At 40.3% G+C, this 19,994-nt stretch overlaps 9 protein-coding genes across 9 annotated transcripts; 4 read left to right on the forward strand and 5 right to left on the reverse strand.

Moving 5' to 3' along the window:
• Nucleotides 1-117: 117 nt before the first annotated feature.
• Nucleotides 118-1,073, forward strand: PRE6 (Proteasome subunit alpha type-4; the record flags this gene model as incomplete). Its single annotated transcript, XM_064828818.1, has 6 exons — nucleotides 118-160; nucleotides 214-325; nucleotides 385-397; nucleotides 452-628; nucleotides 687-794; nucleotides 846-1,073. The coding sequence occupies 6 exons, from the start codon at nucleotides 118-120 to the stop codon at nucleotides 1,071-1,073; spliced, it is 681 nt and encodes a 226-aa protein (XP_064686020.1).
• A 393-nt stretch (nucleotides 1,074-1,466) lies between these two features.
• Nucleotides 1,467-2,013, forward strand: ATC70_009590 (uncharacterized protein; the record flags this gene model as incomplete). The annotated part of the gene is made up of 4 exons (XM_064828819.1): nucleotides 1,467-1,493; nucleotides 1,553-1,695; nucleotides 1,755-1,871; nucleotides 1,929-2,013. 4 exons carry the CDS (start codon nucleotides 1,467-1,469, stop codon nucleotides 2,011-2,013), a joined length of 372 nt encoding a protein of 123 aa, XP_064686021.1.
• Nucleotides 2,014-2,198: 185 nt separating this feature from the next.
• PEX10 (peroxisome biogenesis factor 10) lies at nucleotides 2,199-2,951 on the forward strand (the record flags this gene model as incomplete). The annotated part of the gene is made up of 2 exons (XM_064828820.1): nucleotides 2,199-2,720; nucleotides 2,787-2,951. The coding sequence occupies 2 exons, from the start codon at nucleotides 2,199-2,201 to the stop codon at nucleotides 2,949-2,951; spliced, it is 687 nt and encodes a 228-aa protein (XP_064686022.1).
• Nucleotides 2,952-2,975: 24 nt separating this feature from the next.
• Nucleotides 2,976-5,684, reverse strand: ATC70_009592 (uncharacterized protein; the record flags this gene model as incomplete). Its single annotated transcript, XM_064828821.1, has 8 exons — nucleotides 2,976-3,559; nucleotides 3,618-3,923; nucleotides 3,983-4,308; nucleotides 4,359-4,375; nucleotides 4,437-4,673; nucleotides 4,724-4,884; nucleotides 4,966-5,164; nucleotides 5,217-5,684. The coding sequence occupies 8 exons, from the start codon at nucleotides 5,682-5,684 to the stop codon at nucleotides 2,976-2,978; spliced, it is 2,298 nt and encodes a 765-aa protein (XP_064686023.1).
• A 493-nt stretch (nucleotides 5,685-6,177) lies between these two features.
• SNT2_2 (putative PHD type zinc finger protein with BAH domain-containing protein) lies at nucleotides 6,178-7,743 on the reverse strand (the record flags this gene model as incomplete). The annotated part of the gene is made up of 4 exons (XM_064828822.1): nucleotides 6,178-6,348; nucleotides 6,404-7,098; nucleotides 7,190-7,381; nucleotides 7,455-7,743. The coding sequence occupies 4 exons, from the start codon at nucleotides 7,741-7,743 to the stop codon at nucleotides 6,178-6,180; spliced, it is 1,347 nt and encodes a 448-aa protein (XP_064686024.1).
• Nucleotides 7,744-10,477: 2,734 nt separating this feature from the next.
• Nucleotides 10,478-12,355, forward strand: ATC70_009594 (uncharacterized protein; the record flags this gene model as incomplete). Its single annotated transcript, XM_064828823.1, has 11 exons — nucleotides 10,478-10,581; nucleotides 10,644-10,689; nucleotides 10,747-10,833; nucleotides 10,895-10,947; nucleotides 10,999-11,131; nucleotides 11,202-11,333; nucleotides 11,387-11,450; nucleotides 11,504-11,575; nucleotides 11,633-11,712; nucleotides 11,775-12,027; nucleotides 12,081-12,355. The coding sequence occupies 11 exons, from the start codon at nucleotides 10,478-10,480 to the stop codon at nucleotides 12,353-12,355; spliced, it is 1,299 nt and encodes a 432-aa protein (XP_064686025.1).
• Nucleotides 12,356-12,581: 226 nt separating this feature from the next.
• ARP8 (actin-like protein arp8) lies at nucleotides 12,582-13,316 on the reverse strand (the record flags this gene model as incomplete). Its single annotated transcript, XM_064828824.1, has 2 exons — nucleotides 12,582-12,944; nucleotides 13,005-13,316. The coding sequence occupies 2 exons, from the start codon at nucleotides 13,314-13,316 to the stop codon at nucleotides 12,582-12,584; spliced, it is 675 nt and encodes a 224-aa protein (XP_064686026.1).
• Nucleotides 13,317-13,773: 457 nt separating this feature from the next.
• On the reverse strand, nucleotides 13,774-15,590 carry ATC70_009596 (uncharacterized protein; the record flags this gene model as incomplete). The annotated part of the gene is made up of 4 exons (XM_064828825.1): nucleotides 13,774-14,387; nucleotides 14,445-14,639; nucleotides 14,703-15,134; nucleotides 15,206-15,590. 4 exons carry the CDS (start codon nucleotides 15,588-15,590, stop codon nucleotides 13,774-13,776), a joined length of 1,626 nt encoding a protein of 541 aa, XP_064686027.1.
• A 1,110-nt stretch (nucleotides 15,591-16,700) lies between these two features.
• ATC70_009597 (uncharacterized protein) lies at nucleotides 16,701-17,634 on the reverse strand (the record flags this gene model as incomplete). Its single annotated transcript, XM_064828826.1, has 5 exons — nucleotides 16,701-16,967; nucleotides 17,032-17,097; nucleotides 17,166-17,380; nucleotides 17,436-17,466; nucleotides 17,521-17,634. The coding sequence occupies 5 exons, from the start codon at nucleotides 17,632-17,634 to the stop codon at nucleotides 16,701-16,703; spliced, it is 693 nt and encodes a 230-aa protein (XP_064686028.1).
• Nucleotides 17,635-19,994: the final 2,360 nt, after the last annotated feature.

A 19,994-nucleotide genomic window follows, 5' to 3' on the forward strand; every position in this document is an offset into this window, starting at 1 on the left:
AGCACCTGATTCCGGATAAAACTACTAGCCGAGAGTGGAAGACGGCTTTTAACACGATTTTTCATTAGCTTGGATACGTTTGCTGTTTCTCTTGTCAAAAAGCACCATCAGACAATCATGCGTTTTAAGGCGATACTCAATAACCCTGTTGGCCTCCACAGTGAGTTCAGTTTGTATTGTGGTCAATGGATTATGTCTAAAGTAGCACACTAGAGCTTGGACAGACAATGGAAAAGTTGGGTCCTGTTTGTATTGCCTCTTTTGCAACGGATAAGCTACGATTCATTACATATCAAGACACTGCTGTTGGACCGCAAGCGTGGACGTAAGTTTTATTTGTACAATGCGCTACACTCAAGAGATACTAACAATATGGTTTACAAGTGATGTAGTAGCTGTAAATATACAGCTCCCCATAGTAAAAGGTGCTGCGCTGACCCAGTTCTGATAGACGTCTTTGTTCTCGGATTATCGCATCGAAAGCCAGCACGGCAACGAGATCAACTTTTTCTTCAAGATTCCCGATCTTCTTCATATCACGAAAGATTTGCATGACATTACACGCATTCAAGTTGGATTGAAACGACGAGGAGAGCAGAGTATCATCTTGTTCAGATGGACTGGCGTGGTATGGTTGCATTAGAGATAGTCAATGCTGATCTTATGGCTGATGTTATCACGGACAGAACTTTGTGGGATCAAAATCTTTGGAGCAAAAGGAGCTGCCCATCGAATTGGTTCGAAGAGATAGATTGGAATTGATCAAGGAGCCTGTTACGATTCGCACACCCGAGGTAGATCGAGGTTGGCGATTACACAATTGAATCCTAATTGCAGTGAAATAGACCTACATCCTATTGCCCCCACTGGTATCACTGACGCCAGCAGCTGAGCAGTTCAGAAGGCTTAGTAAATACATCACCATTGCAGCCAATATGAACGGAGAACTCAAAATTGAAGTGGAATCTGCTTATGCAGTTTGTAGTGCCCATTTTGACAATCTGTGCAATCCCAGCTTGAGCAAGTATATACAACAACCGAACTTGAACAGGAAAGGCTTACAGCATAATTAGGTGGCCATATACCCACAGGAGATCTGACAGAATACTCGCATGTCCGTATCAAAAGTGAAGATTTTGTCAACTTCCTCAGTTGCACACATTTAGAGCCTGATGATGTGATTTGCAACATTGCGAGCGAGGCACAGATTGTCTTTCTTGTGTATTTAAATCTGGATACGTATCAAAATGAGGATGCACCTATTCGAACTATGCAAATGAATGCCAATCGATGCCAACTGACATGTCATTTACCTATTCATTTTGAGTAAATGGCAAAACACATGTTGATCTGAACGCGGACCATTAAATCAATGGAAAATTTCTTTGATTGGATCCTCCCCCCCCTTTAATTAGCTTTTCTTTTTCTTTTGCTTTCCATTCGATTATTATACCCCTCCATTCACCATGTGTAAGCATATTCTCAACGCTCAGGTACGCTATTGATTTCTGCAGAAATAAAGCATGTGTTGATCATGAACCATATACAAAAGGTCGCTATCCGTGCCCCCTGCTGTAAAAAGTGGTTTGATTGTGCTGAATGCCACGCAGCTGTATCAGACCACAATCTTAGAAAGACCAACGAAATGGTATTTGCATGTAAGAAATGCAAAAAGGTGTTCCGCAAAGACATGACGTAAGTTGCTAAAGGACATGGCTTTGGAGAGCTGTGGGCACTCATACATGGAGACACAGTGATTACGAGGAAGAGGATGAGTTTTGCCCTCACTGTGATAATCAATACGTGGTGGATGCGGTGATGCCCGAAGCATCCATTGGTATCGAAACTGAAGATATTCGTGTAGACAATAGGTAATATCAGGTATAAAGGAGACGAGGAACAAGACCATCTTACTAGTTTTCAAACAGAGTTGTCAAGGATGATCGTTTAAGGACCAAACAGGAACAAATTGACAGCATTTTCAAGATTGATGGATCGCATATGTTGGGATAAATGTTCTAGTAGATGAACACAAGAAAATATAAAGTTACATTTGAAGCTTGTGTGTGTGTGTGTGTGTCCAACAATGCTAAGGATGGGCCACGCGCAATCATTTCGGATGATTAGATACTATAAATGAAAGATTAAATGTATGCCTTTATTTCCTTCTCTTTTTTACTCCCTTCTTTCTATACAAAATGATTTGGCACCTCTATGGAGATAGCTCTAACGATGGCAAAGTTATCATGACAGATTCCTCTGGTCAAATGATACATCAATACAAATCATTCACCAGCAGTGACATTGATTCAAAAAAGACCACCTACACATCTCCTCATTCACAATCACTGTTTCTTAATTTTACAACAAATCCAGGCAAGGTCAAAGAAGTCAAAATAAAGCCTAAAGCTGCCTCCAGGAAGACTGCCACACCCTCTCCTTCATCCACATCAGCAGCACCGTCAGCAGCGACCAAAAAAGCATCCGTCAAAGTCAGTGGAGTCAATATTCTAAACAGGAAAAACTTAGATAGCAAAACAATCATTGACAGAATTCAAAAACGACGAGAAAGCCACAACAATTTAGAGAGACGTCGAAGAAGCAGTATCAACCATACAATCTCTGAATTATCTCGAGTGATTCCATCGCAAAGATCATCAGGGCAACCGCAAAAGCTGAACAAACACAGCATATTAAAATTGGCCCTTGATCATATATTGGTAAGTCTACTAATTTACTGGCAAATGTTGAGATCTATCAAATTAAGCATATATTTCCCTTTTTAGTATTTGCAAACTGAAAATGCCCTAATTAAGCAACAATTGCGTGATGCTTATAATGGTGTACCGGTAGAAAGATATCCCCAGTATGAATGTTATCATCCTCATCCTGGCCCTTACTACAGTAGTACCAGTAGTGCCAGTAGTGCCAGTAGTGCCAGTAGCATTTGAATAAATACATTTTATTGTTTGTCATCATTCTTTATGAGGAATCACAACACAAAGCTTCTTCTTGGAGCCTTTAGGGCCATTGCTTTTTGGTACCCAATCGTATTCAGGGGCAATAAAGAACTGGGCACTGGTAATCTGTTTTCTTCTTTCAAATCGTGTCATGGACGTTGAGGGCGATATGTCTCTGATACTGACATTACTGCCACGACGAGAGATATCATGTGGCAACAGTGAGGGTCTCATTAATCTGCTCTCTTGTCTTGGCTTCTGCTTTTCGTCAGTCGTTATAAAGAACGGCACATTGTCCATTTGCCATAGTGGTGTCGGTGGAATAGAGACGTCGTTGTAGCCAGCAGTGCTGTCATTTTCCTCCTTATCATTTTCTTCCTCCCCGTCCTCCTCATCATATTCGTAGCCATGATTTGAATTATGATCGGATGATGATACTGCTGACAATGATACACTCGGTGATACTAGCAACGAAGGTGTTTTAACGATAAATTCTTGAGGTATCTGCGGTGATTCGCCCAGTAAAACTTTGCGAAGCTTGTAGATGGCAGCATCAATGGCTAATTCGATTTTGAGACTATGATGAATCTTGGAGAGATCTACATTGAAGGTTACGTTAATTTTTCGCTAAAAAAAAAAGATTGTAGATACACTTACTATCCCATGTTCTCCTTTCTCCTCGTTGAATAAAGCTCACAGCCTCTTCCCTCGTCAGATTCGTCAAAATCTTTCCAACGTCTGTAAATGTCAAGTCAGGCGACAAAGTGATGTCTCCTACGTATCTTTGATTCAGGACACCCTGCAAACGTAAAACTGCATTGGATGATACGCCAATTTCCATCAACTGAGAACATCTATGCTGCAGTTCTTCTTTGATCAAGCGTAATACAAAGTTGATACTAGCTCTTAACCAGCTTGGTTTTCCCTTTCCTCTGTGTAAGAATGGAGCTACATGAGGATTGACTATGAGGATGTCGTATTAGCCACCATGAGAACTACACTTGATCTACAGTTGATTTTACTTTGAACGACAATGAAATGGTTGACGCTGAACATTTCAGAGATCTTTTTCAATGGCAAATCACTATTTCCGCCAATAAGTATATCAGAATTGAATAGCGTGTTGAACTTACTTGTCGATTGAGCCATCACGGTATTTATCATCTGTTGAACGAGAATTTTAGGCGGATTGCTAATGCCATTGTATTCGGCTGTGAGCTTACCAGTAGGTGTCCATTGCTTTAATCCGCCTTCTTTGTCTTTTACGTAGAGATATCCGTCTGGATACACCAGGGGCACAGCACATGATAAGATACTGTAATTAAGCCCATGTGGGTTGTTTAGTCCACTAAACAACGATGACCGTAACGAGACTATATACAAATCAGCAACACTTACACTGCCGACCAAACAACCTAAATACAAGAAATGTTAGGGTCCAAGCTCTGGTGTATTTTATCCCACCTCCCATCTTACCACATCGGGCGCAGTAATATGGTTCAGCAATCTAGGCATTTCGTAGACACTGGTCGAACTAACAGTTATGTTCAAAATAAGTTGCGATCGGTTATATGCTTCTGCAAACGTGATATCCCCGTATTGATTTCTCAATGCATCTTTGAGAATGACGGGATCATACAGGTTGCCGTTGAGTAGATATCGATTCAAGCGAAGCAGAAGCGTGTCTGGTGCCTCTGGTCGACTAAACACATCCTAGACGAGATGAATGAGAGTGAGCTCAACGTTTGGACGCTTTTACTTACCACTGGAATAGCATCATAATCATTCAGCATGGTTACTCTGTCTTGCTCATTCAGTGTACAGACGATAGATGCCATGACGCTACCAGTAGATGCTCCTGATAGGATCCGAGGCAGAAGCCGAGCATTGACCAGCGTCTTTAGCACACCGATATGAAAGTACCCTGTACAGTGGTAAGATTAATCTTTTGTAAACACACGCCCACACACACACACACACACACACACATGCAACTCTGATATACCTAAAGTACCACCACCACTCAATAAGAGAGCAGTTCGGCCATAGCTGTGTCTCAGATTCATAAAGTAATCGTGTCTCTGTTTGAAATCCATATCTACCGTTGGGGTAGTGGTATCTCCAATCCATTGAACTTGCTCTATAATGTGATCAATGTAATCCGAAATCAATGTCTTTGTGCCGATGTAGCAATGCCCGTATAGCTAGAGAGGAAACATATTAGCATGTGAAAACTCTGCTATCAAACGCACATACTGCACTGTTGCCCATATCACCCAAATTTCTGGATAGACTTAGTCTCAATGCAAATGTCATGGCTCTTCGGTCCTGTCTAGAAGAGCGGATGCGATCAATTTCATTAATACGGGATTGCAGTAGCTTGTAGTCGTAATCCTTTGAAACAGGCGAGTTTTTCCATTCATTGGCACCAGTCAGATTATCCAATGCTATGGCTGCCTGGCTCCATGCCTTGTATGATTTCGCACCGTCTAGTTGTTTTTGGAAATATTCAAGATAGGAATCCTTTTTGTGATAACTTGTTGAGCGGAAAGCGGTATTTTGAAAGAAAATCAAGCACTTGATCAAAGTATAAATGTTCTCGAGGAAGATCAGACACGGTTGCATGGATTTCAGTGTAACACTACGCAGCGTAGGTTTCACCCAAATGTTATCATTCACTGACATGTCTGTGGTGATGGTTGAATTCAGTAGTGTTTTCAGCATGTTTTGTATGGATAAGCTAGATGAAAAAAAAAGGAATTAAAAGGAGAGCACTAACCTCGATACCCAACTTGTACTTATAGGTGTATGGCATTCGTGTAGAGCATCGATCATAATCCGGTAAATATGTATATACCATGTGCTCGTTGATCTCGTTTGAATAAAATACAGGCACAAACGGGGCCCTCCTACAGCAACAAGAGCAGTGATTGAATACCGCGTTTTGTGCATGTGCTTCTTTTGAACAAAATGCTACATTGTACTTGTTGTATATTGATTACCTCGTGAAGCATGATGTAATACAGCTCTTCCAAGTGTTGTGCAAACCTTGTTTTTCCATCAGAAGAAACATTCGGTACAAAAAAGAAAAAAAAATGGTTTTTATTTCGTAAAGCCGTGCGATCTAATTCATGGAAACAAGTGAAGGGGGAGGGGGATATACATGTATTATACGAGGAAAGATTACTATTTACAAAAAGGTATACAATGACGATAATTATTGATCAATGTGGTTGATAACATCAGTGAAGCCTCTGACTTTTCTACATTCATTGCGCAAGTTGTCAGCAACAGAGGTTTCCCATTGATTGTTGGCTACAAACTGGCGAGAATAACGCAGACAGAGCTCTTCGCGAAAGTTGGCATAGACCTTGCGGTTGAACAGGCGCTGTGAATGATGGGTGAGAACAATGCAGCATGTTATCAGATTTGTCTCAACTTACCTCTCTTTTGCGGGTGGCCTCAGGGTAGTCATGAGATTGGTGAATAATGAAATCATTTGGCAGCACATAGTAATCGATGCCAGAGATGTAAATTTCATAGAGACAAGCAGCCTTGTTTGCACCGTAACCAATGAAACGCTCATCGCACCATGGAGATCCCTGTCTTTTGAAAATGACATAGGGCTCGTATGAAAAGTTGTAGTCTTCCACGAGATAAGGTTCGGTAGCAGTGTACCATTTAAAGTAATTAGTAGCAGAATGACCCTTCTCCCAGCTACGATGAAACATGTCGAGCTTTTCTTCTTCAAAGACCTCCATCAGCAAGTCATCTTTAGTTTTAGGGAAGTTTTCATAGTTAAATCCATCCGATTGGACAATGTATTCAAATGCGGGTATAACCAGAGCTGTATTGCCTTGTCGCAGCTTGTTCATGATAGCAGTGTTCTCCAGAATGTCTCTTCGGAAGTCGGTGCAGAGATAGAAATCGATATCCAACATCATGATATAATCTGTACGAGCATACAGCTTGGCTGTGTTTCGCCACATGTTGAATTGTCGATCAAACTTGTCAATGATCAGATGCACATCAACATGACGTTTCATATCTGGATTTCCATGGTAAGTTTGCTGCAGTTTGGCCAAGATGCTTTCCTTTTGTTCATCATCATTAATGTGAATCGCCGCTGAAATTGGACCTGATTCATGAATGTCAAAATGGAAATTTCTGTTAGCTTTTTTCTTGTCCTACTCAACATCGTCATTTCCTTTTAGGCTTCATGTATATACCTTGATATCGAGATGCCAATCTACTAAGAACAGGAAATCTGTCGCTAGTGACTATAGTGGAGATGGTGATATCTTCTCCTTCCGTTCTCTCTGAAGCCTTGTAATAGTAAGGTTGAACATTAGAGGGCCCCATTGCACCAGAGAATACTTTAGATTGAAAAATAGGATCAGAAGTCATATCAATGCTTGGTCCTATACAGTGTCGCTATGAGCCGAGTGTGCCTTTTTTTTTTTTTTTTTTCTTTCTTAATATGACCAAACGTACCTCTTTTTACACCGAAATCTGTTTGCGATGATTGCAATTGATCATAATAGATAATGCTCTCCAGTTCTTGTTGTGCATCCTTTTCAATAGAAACTTGATCTAAAGGAGCAACGAAGAGGGGTTTCTTCTCTTGCGGTAAGGGTTCAATGACACTGCGACGAGTTCTTGCATGTGAAGAACCAGTGATATTGTAGAATCTAGCTGTCGTGTATGTAATTGACACTACAGCATACGCCAGTAAGACGTATTTAAGGTATCTTCCAATGTGCTTCAAAAAGTAATCCAACATGGTGCAATTGTCAAAAGTGGAAAAAAGTTGAAGGAGAAAAAAGAAAGAAGGTTACCTGTTCATCTGTCATTGCCATTTATATTTAAACATGTCCGTTCTACGTGGTGCCCACATTTGAGCTTGAAACATGATCAAAATTAGTGTAGAATTTGGCCAATAAGTGTCAATGCACTTGTTGATTCCATCTATGAAGACTTTGAGGAAAGGGTATGTTTCAGTTGCTTTGTTATATTTTTACTTGCAAGATAAAGTGTAACGCGAATTTGCTACTATTTTAAAATGGAGCAATGATTGGAAACTCGAAAAAATTGTCTAAAAAGCAACTGTAATCTACATAGTTTCGGTATTGCAACAATGACTTGATCATGGAATTGAAAGTTAATTCTGTATAACGGACTGATCCATGACAACAATTGAAGTAGAAAAGGAAACTGTGCACCTCTTGGCGCTAAAATGAGCTACAAGTGATGATCTGGTCCCATCATTTTGACAGGTGTTGTTTCGAAGGCATCTAGTGTAACAAACCCAGTGTTTACTGTTGTTATTTTTGCGGTTGTTTTCGTTGCGATGTGAATCGAATTGCCTCGGTTACTGAATAGGTGAATGATAAACATCTTGTTCAGTGAAGTCCATTTTGTCACTTGTAGCTTTACTTGATACTTCGTTGTCAATTTTAGGTCAGCCTTTCCATGTGCACAATGTAAATGCCTCAATCAGATTGAAACAGCATAATATTCGGATTGAATTATATAATAATACCTCAATGCTACCCTTGTCAATCTAATTATGATGCTTTGTCCATGTTCCAATTGTGTAAAAATACGTTACAAGCAGAGAAACTCAAATCTATATAAAGCTCATACAATCAAGGACACAAATTTAGAAGATTATGCTTAAAAAGCGTCAATTTAAGAAGATGAATCGAGAAGATGTGAGTAACGGAGATAATTTTACACGTCGCATTAAGCTTCGCCTTTGGATGAGTAATTTGCAGCGACCGAGTCAACCGGACAGGATGAATCATGGCAAAAGCATATTAAAGTAAACAGGTAAAGCCATAGCTCTTTCTAATTCGCAATGCTCTATTCATGTGCTTTCAGCAGCATCAATCACCTTTAAGAAGAGCATGAGATTGCTTACACCAGCAGTCAAATAAACATTCAATCTCCTCTTTACAATCTGATCTGATTTGCTCATTTTCACACTTTTTTGAATTCGATTCGACCTATTTTGCAAGATTCGACTATGTAAAGTGTGCTGATCACCCCATACTTCCTAATGCATTTCTAGAGTACTTTTCAAGGCGCATCCAATGGTGCCAATTGAAAGAGATGTTTTGAACAAGCTCAATGAGCGATCTTAGAAAATATGAAACGGAATTTTTGGCCAAAATGTCGAAATTTTGCATATGAAAGTCTCATAAAAGTGATTTCAAAAGTTGCTTTGGATCGAGAGAAACATTTTGGTTCAATATATACCATAGTAAAAGTCTTCATTTTCAAGGCGAAAAACGCGATCGTTTGATTTTCGATGAAAATCACGAGGTATCCCTCATGCTTTTTGGTCGATTTTCGTCGATGTTTTTTTAGGGTCAAAAAAAATTGAGCAAAGGTGTCCGGAAGTTACTGCTAGGTAAAAGCAATTGTTTGGCGCTATTCTAGCGGTCTAAAACGGCTTCAAAGACCAGAAATTGCTGCTCAAATACACCTAAATTTAGCTACGCTTTGGTTTATAACTGAAGAGCAAGACATAATTTTTATATATTGTGTGGATGGGAATACATTGTATTCATCGATCTAGATATGGAGCATCGCTTGGAGTCTGAATCTTTGTGTATAGGTGGTTTTCTACTAGTCTAGACAGCTATGTATCACCCGAAATCGCCGTGCAAAAGCAAGTTAGTGCCCCTTATAAAGAGGTTATTACAGCGTACGCTCAAGAGTAATTCCGTATTCTTCGGCTTGTATATTGTCGACAGAAGGCTATGAGAAAGATGCTTTTGAATTTGGAGCATACAATGGCAATGGTCAGTGTTAAGTGTGTCGTTCTTGCGGAAACGCGGCATTTTATGGCGTTAATTTCATAAAGCTTATTCAACTAACATGGCTTGAGATGAATACAGCTGCTGCTGGTATCACAACGCCCATATTATAATGGGTAGGGTGTATATGATATTCGTGTTCTCTTCATCACTTTCTGGTCTGCAATAAGCTCATTTTGCTACCAGGTATCCAATATTGTACAGACATAACTCGACCGATATTCAAGCCATGTCGTAAAAAAAAAATGTACACAAAGCAATACAAGGTTCATCTCGTAACAGAATCTCGGGTATCCCGAGCACATAATCAATCACTACACATGTAACCCACCTTAAGATTTGACAATCTGTGGAACTGTGCGCACGGTGGGATGCTCTTAGCGATACGACACAGACCACGGAATTGTAGAGATGGTATACTTCCAGTGTATTCCAAGCAATTATAAATCATACAAGGCCAATAATATTAAGAGTCGTAACTTCTCTGATTCAGCATTCTATGTAATCTAAGTTTAAATTACACTCTTGCCAAGCAATATATCTACCAACCAATCTAAAGTGGTTTAAAACTGAAATATTCAAACCGCAAAAACACTGTCCTCCCTCCATCACCTCTCTTGTACTCCTCTTTTCCTTCTTTCATTTTCTAATACACTTCTTTAGCCAGCTGTACTATTCTCTACATTATAAAAAATGCCAGGTTATCAATCGTTTCCAGTCTTGAATCAACAGTTTATTGTTGACAAAAAGTTCCAATTTATTCGTGAAATGGGCCAAGGTGCTTACGGTGTCGTTTGGTAAATGAAGATTGAATCAGATGTTATATATGAACAAGGAAATAACCGGGAATATCGTACAGTGCTGCCAAAGATTGCGAGACAAATGAGCAAGTGGCTATCAAAAAGGTGAGTGGGTGGCAAAGTGGGGAATAAGGGGTTGCGTTGCTGAAGGACGCTCTGTAGGTTTGTCGTATTTTTGAAAAGACCATCTTGGCCAAGCGTGCTTTACGTGAAGTCAAGCTGCTGAAGCACTTTAATGGACATGAGAATGTAAGTAGACACGCTTTGTTGTGTAGAGCAAAGGCTCAAACTGCTTTTTTCCTCGACCCAGATTACATCCATCATTGACATGGACATTGTCAATCTGCAAGACTTTAATGAAATGTAAGGCAAGTTTGTTTAATCGTTGGATCCAAAACTAACAAAACTTTACAGCTACTTGGTTCAAGAGTTGATGGAAGCCGATCTCCACCAAATCATCCGTTCAGGCCAGCCTTTAACAGACGCTCATTTTCAATACTTTGTATACCAAATCTGTAGAGGTCTTAAATATATCCACAGCGCCAATGTAAGCAAAGCAAAAAGAAGGTTTTTGGTTTAAAAATAGAATTCCCTGTTCTCATATTGGCATATGTTAGGTTTTACATAGAGATCTAAAGCCTGGTAACCTGCTTGTAAATGCTGATTGTGAACTGAAGATCTGCGATTTCGGTTTGGCTCGTGGTTACTCTTCCTCTCCTGAAGGAAATGCTGGTTTCATGACTGAATATGTAAGTAGACAGACATTTCATTATGTGATTTGACGCTAAATGGGGCGTGTTAGGTCGCTACCCGATGGTACAGAGCTCCTGAAATTATGTTGAGCTTCCAAAAATATACCAAAGCGAGTAAGTAGCGTTTAGAAAGGAAGGTTTAGCCATTTGAACTAACATATATGCAGTTGATATGTGGTCTGTTGGTTGTATTTTTGCTGAAATGCTGGGTGGCAGACCTCTGTTCAAGGGAAGAGATTGTAAGTGTTGGCATCAGTGGAGAGCAGTGCAGAGAGAATACTGACATGCTTATATAGATGTCGATCAATTGAACCAAATTCTCGGTATTCTGGGTACACCTGATGAAGAGACCTTGTGTCGTGTTGGAAGTGAAAGAGTGAGTTTGTGAAATAGGACAGTGCCTAGTGTGCAGACAACTCATCAGGGCTATAATTTTAGGCACAAGTCTATATCCGTAGCTTAACAAGAATGCCCAAGATCCCCTTCCAAAACCTTTACCCCAGAGCAAGTCCTTTGGCCATTGATCTTCTCAACAAATTGCTTACATTTGACCCCGCAAAGAGAATTACTGTTGAAGAAGCTCTTGCTCATCCTTATCTCAGCGCCTACCATGATGAAGATGACGAGCCTTCTCATACGCAAAGCTTTGATTTCTCGTTTGAGGTTGTTGAGTCCATGGAGGACATGCGCAGTATGTATTTCGAATGCCTAATTACCACAATTATGTTAACATGTACCATGTAGAAATGATTGCACAGGAAGTTATGACATTTAAAGCACAGAAGCAAGGATTGCCACCATTACAAATGGGAGCAGCCAACCTCAAGCGAAAGGAGAGTTTGAGTGCAAACGACCGTGAAGCGCTTGAAAGAAGTAGAGATGTTGCAAAGGATCTTGACAACAACAGTAATAGAAATTCATCTTCTATAGCAGCCTCAGCCGCTGCTCCAGTCGCTCAAAACCGACAGGACAGCATGGATGTCGATGCACTTGAAAGAGAATTAGGTGGTGGGATCTAAGCAGATCTAATGCTTTTCCTTCAAAATTAAATAAATAAGTTCAAACAGATATGGCAGATGCTTGTGTTATGAATGATATAACGGCCCTACGATCCCCATATAGTAGTCATGTAATAGTGTCAGTCTTTGTACCCATTGGAGACGTCTAGTTTGATATGTTGTAAATGTAGATTTCGATCCTTTATTCAATAAATAAATATATATATATATATACAAGCACAGTGGTTTATTGGCCTTTCTTGTCTATTTGTTCCTTGGCCAATACTTGTTGTTCAGTAGGCAAATCATCACCTGTCTTGTTGTGGCCAAGGCGAGCAACTACGTTACGTGATACCTTTTCTTCAAGAGGCTTGAAGACCTTGTCTACAATGTGTTCAATGGGCTCATCAAAGATGTAGGGCAAGAAGGGCACAATACCGAGACCCAATAATGTAGGACCCCATGCTTTCACCTTGACATTCTTTACATTTTTGAATCCGTAGGCACTGTACTTGACGATGGAGTGGATAGTCATCATAGGGAAAGCCATGGAGGCCAATGATTGGAACACACCTCTCTTGACCATGGTAGTAGCAACCACTGCATTTTCCTATATGATACTCTATCAGCGACTCATGCGAGATTCACCCACAATGGAGATACTACTTACTTGACCAGCGTGATGAGATTTATAACCTTCATAGCTCACATCCAAACCCAAATAGAGCCAACTGATACCATAAGCAGCTGTAACAACAGCAGGAGGTACAATGGGTCTGAAGGCCTCACCCACATCCGAGGTATACGCTAAATAACGAGATGAAGCGGCAAGAGCTGTACGCAATCTACCAGCATAAGCTAGGTAACGAGCATTTCCTTCAAGAGAATCGAGCTTTCCCTCAACTACCTTTTCAGTCAAGGTTTCCTGGTGAGGCTGAATTTGTTGAGTGGTGGTGATAGCGCTGTTCTCGTTGGCAGACATGGAGTGATGAAAGAGAAAAGAGGGGGAAAAAGCATTCAGATTCAATTTTAGTGCAATTTCATGTGAAGCTGAAAAATTTGGTGATTGGCTTGACACGGAAATACCATTTTTTTACCTGGTCCCTCGTTTCCTATTTGATTTGATATCTGTGCGGCTCTTTACGGGCTAAATTTAGAGTCATAGATACTCTGGATAAATCGGGTTGTCATGTTGATTTCATCGTATTACACCATGCTGTAATCATTTCTTGCATCCCGTAGAATGCGAGCATGGCTATAAACAATGGGCACCCCTGCTTGTCATCAGTTTCAAGTATATCATAGACACATACCATGTGTAAAAAGTCTGCTGTAGGGCCAGTCAACCACCGTCATTATATGGTACAAATGTATTCTTTTTATTAGTGTTATTATATTTTTGAACGGTTAAAAGCATGCATGGGGTTTAGTTATACGCCTTAATCTTGAGATGCGAGAGAGACAAGTGTGGGCGCAGTGACAACCTTGGTTTGAGGTTCATGTAGCATGGTGTAGGCCAAAGTCCATTGAATTCTGTGTACAGCCCACAAACCCAACTGCCACCACCTTAAACTATCTTTTTCTAAGCTACGCAGCGCTCTGATGCCGTCCCAATAGCCAAGACCGTCTTTGTGTCCGTAGGTCTTGACCATCTTCGTCACCTCTTCCTTGGGTTGATGCAGCATGGGCGTCTTGTAGCTGAGAGCATAGGTCAAGTTGTCTGTATAAATTGGTAGTAAAATGAGATCAAAAGGTGACCTGTAGATGAACGGGAATCCCCAAGGAGACGTTAGTGGCGAGAGACGAATGTGCATCAACAAAGCGCCAGGAATGATAGAGAGCCATGAATAGCCGAGTCTATAAAGAGCAAACATGGTATGGAAGATGGTGATTCTACCAGTTTGACTACTATCGAATGTACCAAGACGGGCAGCCAGTGCGTCTTCATCTTGGCCATGCTCTCCAGTGACAATTTCTCTACTCTTTTCGTAGGTTTGCTTGTCTTTCTCTTCTTGCTCCTTTTGTTCTTTGGTGGGTTCAACCTCTTTCAATTCTGTTGTTCGATAAAATTTAGTCTGTGTCCATACTGTTGTCAGTGTAGACTGCCTACCTTCTTCCTTGATCAATTGCTCATTGTTGCCATGTTCAGCTTGAAGATTCTTTCTTTCTTCTCTCTTGGCAGTTTCCAGGTAGAGGGTTTCTTCATCATAGACGGGATGCTGATCGACGTGAGGAACAGCAGAAGGAGGAACTTCGTCCAAATTGGAGCTGGTGATGTCGGCAAAAGACTTTTTCAAGTTGGGATCTATACACCAACCGCATTAGTAGCTATTCCTACACTCTCTCTCTATGACAGTATTTTGCTTACCTTTGTTTTCCTTGGCTTCTTCCTCATGGAGTTGATGGAATCTTGAGATTTCAGAGTATACAGCCTTGTCTTCTACAGGAGCATTTTCCTCAGACATCAGGTTGGATTGCTCCAAAGTAGGGAAGTTTTCTTCAGTCATGGCCAAAGGCTCTTCCTTGGGTTGGTTATTGATGATGTGTTGTGCGCGCTCGCTTAAAGGTCTATCCTCGGGAGGAATTGGCTTTGCGGCTATCTTGGCAAAACTTTGAGCAGGAGGAACTGGAGGAACATGAACGGAAGGTTGTTTCAACATGTCCTTAACATCAGGTAAATCAGATAAAGGAGGCTGTTCTTCATCTTGAGGAACAGAGTTATCGTGCTCAGGAGTAGGGAAGTCCTTGTTAGAGGTGACAGCAGCAAAGGATCTATCTGGATCAGGTGGTTGTGTGGTGTCTAAGAATGATAGAGCTAGATGAGCACTCGAACAAGCTTGAGCCCTGTCCTTCCACCCGGTATCCTCTTACCTTCTACGTGTGTTTCGGTTGAGTTGCTGTTCAACAAGTCGCCTACGCCTCCAGATGCAGGCAGCGATTCAGTGTCCACCGTCTTGAGAGCCTCTTGTGGGGTAGGGAATTCCTCTTCTTGCTTCTTTTCATGACCCGCGATTTCAGCAAATGTCGCCTTATCCTTTGTAGCTTCCCACGCATTGGGTCTGTGATCTACCTCAGAAGTAGCCTTTTGCTTTGGTTCAAGAGATGTGTCCTCCTCAGAAGCAGCGGTAGACGCGTTGGTTGTATTGATGTCGTTGTGGGGTTGAGCTACCTCAGCCCAGGATGAGCCTAATGCCGATTTCTCGACACTGGGAGTAGCCACTGACTCGTCGAGTTTGGGAAAATCACTTTTATCCATTGGCTGCCATCACAAGCCTCATGTTAGTCCAACTTGTATGAAAGATGGCTCAAAAATACTTACAATGCTTGTTCTTTTTTTTAAAAAAAACTGTTGAAAAAAAAGAGAGAAAAAGCAAAAAGGAAATGAAGCCTCACAGACCTGTTTATTTATTGAAACCTGGGGAATTAAAAAGAACGAACGACAACATTATTACTCCATACCCACAATGATGTCATTGCATTTCAAACACCATTTTTTTCTATTCTTCTGCCATTTGTTTCAATTTCGAGCTCTTTTCTGCATTGATATCAGTTCGCCGTTCGTCTAAAAGATCTCTGCTATGTGGTTTATGAGTTCATCACCAAAAGCAACTGATAAGTAGCAGAACATCTACTGCTGCAAATGCATTTGCATTGATCTGTACCACAAATGCAAATCATTTTCTTTTTTTCAATACCCCCTCCGATGTAAGGTTGTACCAGAATAACGTCATTTTATCATTTGCACATGAAGATTGCGATAACAATGGTGAAATCCTTAATTTATTTATGCGGATTGACATGGCTTTTCATGCAAGGTGAGTCAAGCCACACTGTGCTTGTCTCTGACAATGGATACCGTATAATCTATTATATTTATGAAGCTGATCTAAGGTAGTGGGTATGGAAATTATTCTTCGCTTTACATTACACACATAGTTTTAAACGAGTAGTTGGTAGAAACCGAGAAAACAGCTTTTCCATCATAATGCTTTATTTGAGATACTTTGAATCAGAGGAGGCAGGTGTCGCACGATCAGTAGATTTGGTAGATCAACAATGTTATGTATCCAATGTTGAATATTTAACGTTGGATCTGGCACAATGAACGACCATATTCTTTCCAAGCCGAGAAAAAAAAAAAAAAAAAAAAAAACGTCTGTTACATAATCAAACAATATAGAAGCTCCAATAATCTGCCAACATCGCTACCATTTCAGATCATTCGCCTTTGAACCAAACAAACACCTTCACTACACCACAGTGGTTTCGCTATGAACTGTTTGATATCCGCCTTATTTATTGAAATGTGTGGAGAAATTAGGTATACATTATGACTTGTGCACGCAGCCATCACCATCTCATCATCTTAGTCAAAGAACTCCTCGACGACACCTGCTCTTGCTACTTGCAGTACGGGCGATGACTTTTCCTGCGTCGTGGCTTCCTTCAAGTCAGGCAACTGGCTCATTTTCAATAATTCCAAGAGACCCTGATTCTCCTTTTTTAGCTGTGATATTTGCTGTTCGTGCACATCTACCGATTCGTGTTTGTATACATCTCGTAATGATTTCGATAATTGTCGAAGTTGTGTTTGTAACATGGTATTTTCAATAAATAATGCAGCTGTCGTTCCCTTATCATAGCGGCATGTTAATCACTACCCCTTCCTCGACATCTCCTGAATATACAACGCTTACCTTTTCTGCGTTTAATAGCGCCTCGTATTCCCTTCGAAGTCTGATTTGCCCCTCTGTTGTCGCATTCTAACAGGGCGAGCTGGATTAGTACCCCTTCTCTCTTCTTCTGGTTCATCTCATTCAGGCTACTTTACAGCATGTGTTCGAAATTTGCTTGTGATCGACTCCAATCCTGTTTCGTACTCTTTCACAAGCCCTTGTAGCTCTTTTACTTCCTTTTCCAGCTGCTGATTTGCCTGTAATGTCGTTTGCTGGTCTAATAGTGCCTTTTCTAGTCGATTTTTGAGGTCTTCCATGACTTGATCTCGTTGCTCGGGTAGTATAAGATGAGGGATCAGAACTTTCTGGTCTAGAAAGACTTGTTAGTCATGTCCAGCCCCTCTCTCGCCTTACTATTCATTTACCATCAGTAGTTGACTTTGATGCTGCCTTTGTCTACATACAAATGAGTAACAGAGAAAACCAGATTACATGACCTGTGTACAGCACCTTCAAATCAGCCAGCTGCCCATTCAGCGTGTTCGCTAGATCTTGGTTGCTCTGTTGCTGTGATGCGAGCTCGTTGGTTAACTTGTATATCTTTTGTATGATTTCTTCTTCCATTGTGGGTAGTGTAAAAGTATTGAAAAAGGAGAAAACAGTGCTGTTGACTTCTTTCAATGACCGTAACTGTTTTAATTTGGAAAACAATGCAGGCTAGAAGCACTACTCTCTCTCACTCGGATGAATTAAAGCCGTTGAATCTCACTGCCTGGAAGTAGTATCTAGACATTCTGGTTTATGGATTCCATTGCGTATACACGATAAAAGAAAGGTCGATACTCTTTGAAAACACATGGAATAGAACTGGTTTGCATGGCAATCTTTAATCAACAGCAAGAGTAATGCATTCCATGTCGTCTTGTTCATGATCTATCATTGAATTTCGATTCTTAATCGCTGGCAATAAAACGGTCTGTAAAATTAGAAGCAAACCAACAAACTGTGATAGATATAAACAATAAATCTTTTGAATTGACTATATCCTTATCATTAAACCTGCTAGAAAACGTTGAAAGTAGCAACGTCAAGGCTGGAAGGGGAGCGTCAGATAAAACAAAGCTAACTGTACATTGATGCGAGTGTTTATGCTTCGGATGACTCTCTACCTTCGCTTCGCTTTGGTGAGAACCAACTTGCGCAGCGGCAGCTCGCGCTACCGATTGCCCTTGCGTATCTTGTCAAAATACTGCTACTTTCATTTTGACACTCCACTTACACATGAAAACCCTTCATATTATCTGTGGATCTGACTCTTATGTGATGCTCTACATCCATATACACGTAACTACTTCATATACGGGCAAGTAGCATACTGGTATTTCCATTTTTTAGTCCTTAGTGTCCCTGATACAGCAAAATCTGAGTGCATTTGAGCTGCGTCTTTTCGCGTTCAAGACCGTTTTAGGTGGTCAGAATAGTACCAAACAATTGTTCTCATCTGGCGGTTACTTTCTGACACTTTTGCTCAACTTTTTGAAGACCCAAAAAACATGGCCAAAAGTCGACCAAAAAGCATGAGGTACCCCTCATGGTTTTTATCAAAAATCAAACGATCGCATTTTTCACCTTGAAAATAAAAACTTTTACTATGGTATGTATTGAATCAAAATGTTTCTCTCGACCCAACGCAACCCCTAAAACCACTTTTATGAGGTGTTCATGTGCAAAATATGGCTATTTTCGCTAAAAACCTCATTTCAAATTTTATTAAACTTCTCAATAAGTTTATTCAAAATACCTATTACAATTAGTACCGTTGGAAGTGCCTTGAAAAGTACTTCAAGGATGTATTAGGAAGCGTAGGGTGATCATCACAACTTATATAGTCGAAGATCAAAAAACAGATTAAGGAAGTCGATAAAAGACAAAATCTGTCCAATCTTGACCAGAAATAAATAAACTGAGTTTGAATCGATTTTAACTAATGACACTGCTGCTAGCTGGCCCAAATTTCTTTCTGATAATGACAATGATGATGACAATGATGATTAAGACATTAAGCAATTGTCCTTTTAATTCCTTAATTCCCATTTGATTAGCATCGCAGCCATCGTTGTCATCATCATCGTCATTATCAGAAAGACATTTGGGCTAGCTAGCAGCAGTGTCATCCGCTAAAATCGATTCAAACTCAGTTTATTTATTTCTGGTCAAGATTGGACAGATTTTGTCTTTTATCGACTTCCTTAATCTGTTTTTTGATCTTCGACTATATAAGTTGTGATGATCACCCTACGCTTCCTAATACATCCTTGAAGTACTTTTCAAGGCACTTCCAACGGTACTAATTGTAATAGGTATTTTGAATAAACTTATTGAGAAGTTTAATAAAATTTGAAATGAGGTTTTTAGCGAAAATAGCCATATTTTGCACATGAACACCTCATAAAAGTGGTTTTAGGGGTTGCGTTGGGTCGAGAGAAACATTTTGATTCAATACATACCATAGTAAAAGTTTTTATTTTCAAGGTGAAAAATGCGATCGTTTGATTTTTGATAAAAACCATGAGGGGTACCTCATGCTTTTTGGTCGACTTTTGGCCATGTTTTTTGGGTCTTCAAAAAGTTGAGCAAAAGTGTCAGAAAGTAACCGCCAGATGAGAACAATTGTTTGGCGTCATTCCGGTGGCTCAGAAAGGTCTACATGTCAAGTTATGAAGGCTTGAAAACTGTCAAATTTGGTTGTATTTTTGCTGTATAGCTTTTATTTACACGGCATAAATCACATTTTTGGTGGCGGAATTCTTCTGGAAGGGCAGTTCTGCAGTCTTTGCAATTTCCAAATCGAATAGGAGGCATATTGATTTTGTAGAGCTAATTCACGCAAATTTTGATGTGTTATATTGTTGGTAAGCATATTATTAATTAATAATGAAAATGAGAAGCCAAATTTACTGCTTGATCATTATGACTTTGCACGT

Source organism: Mucor velutinosus (assembly GCF_035048745.1).
Source record: "Mucor velutinosus strain NIH1002 chromosome Unknown tig00001563, whole genome shotgun sequence".
NCBI lineage: Eukaryota > Fungi > Mucoromycota > Mucoromycetes > Mucorales > Mucoraceae > Mucor > Mucor velutinosus.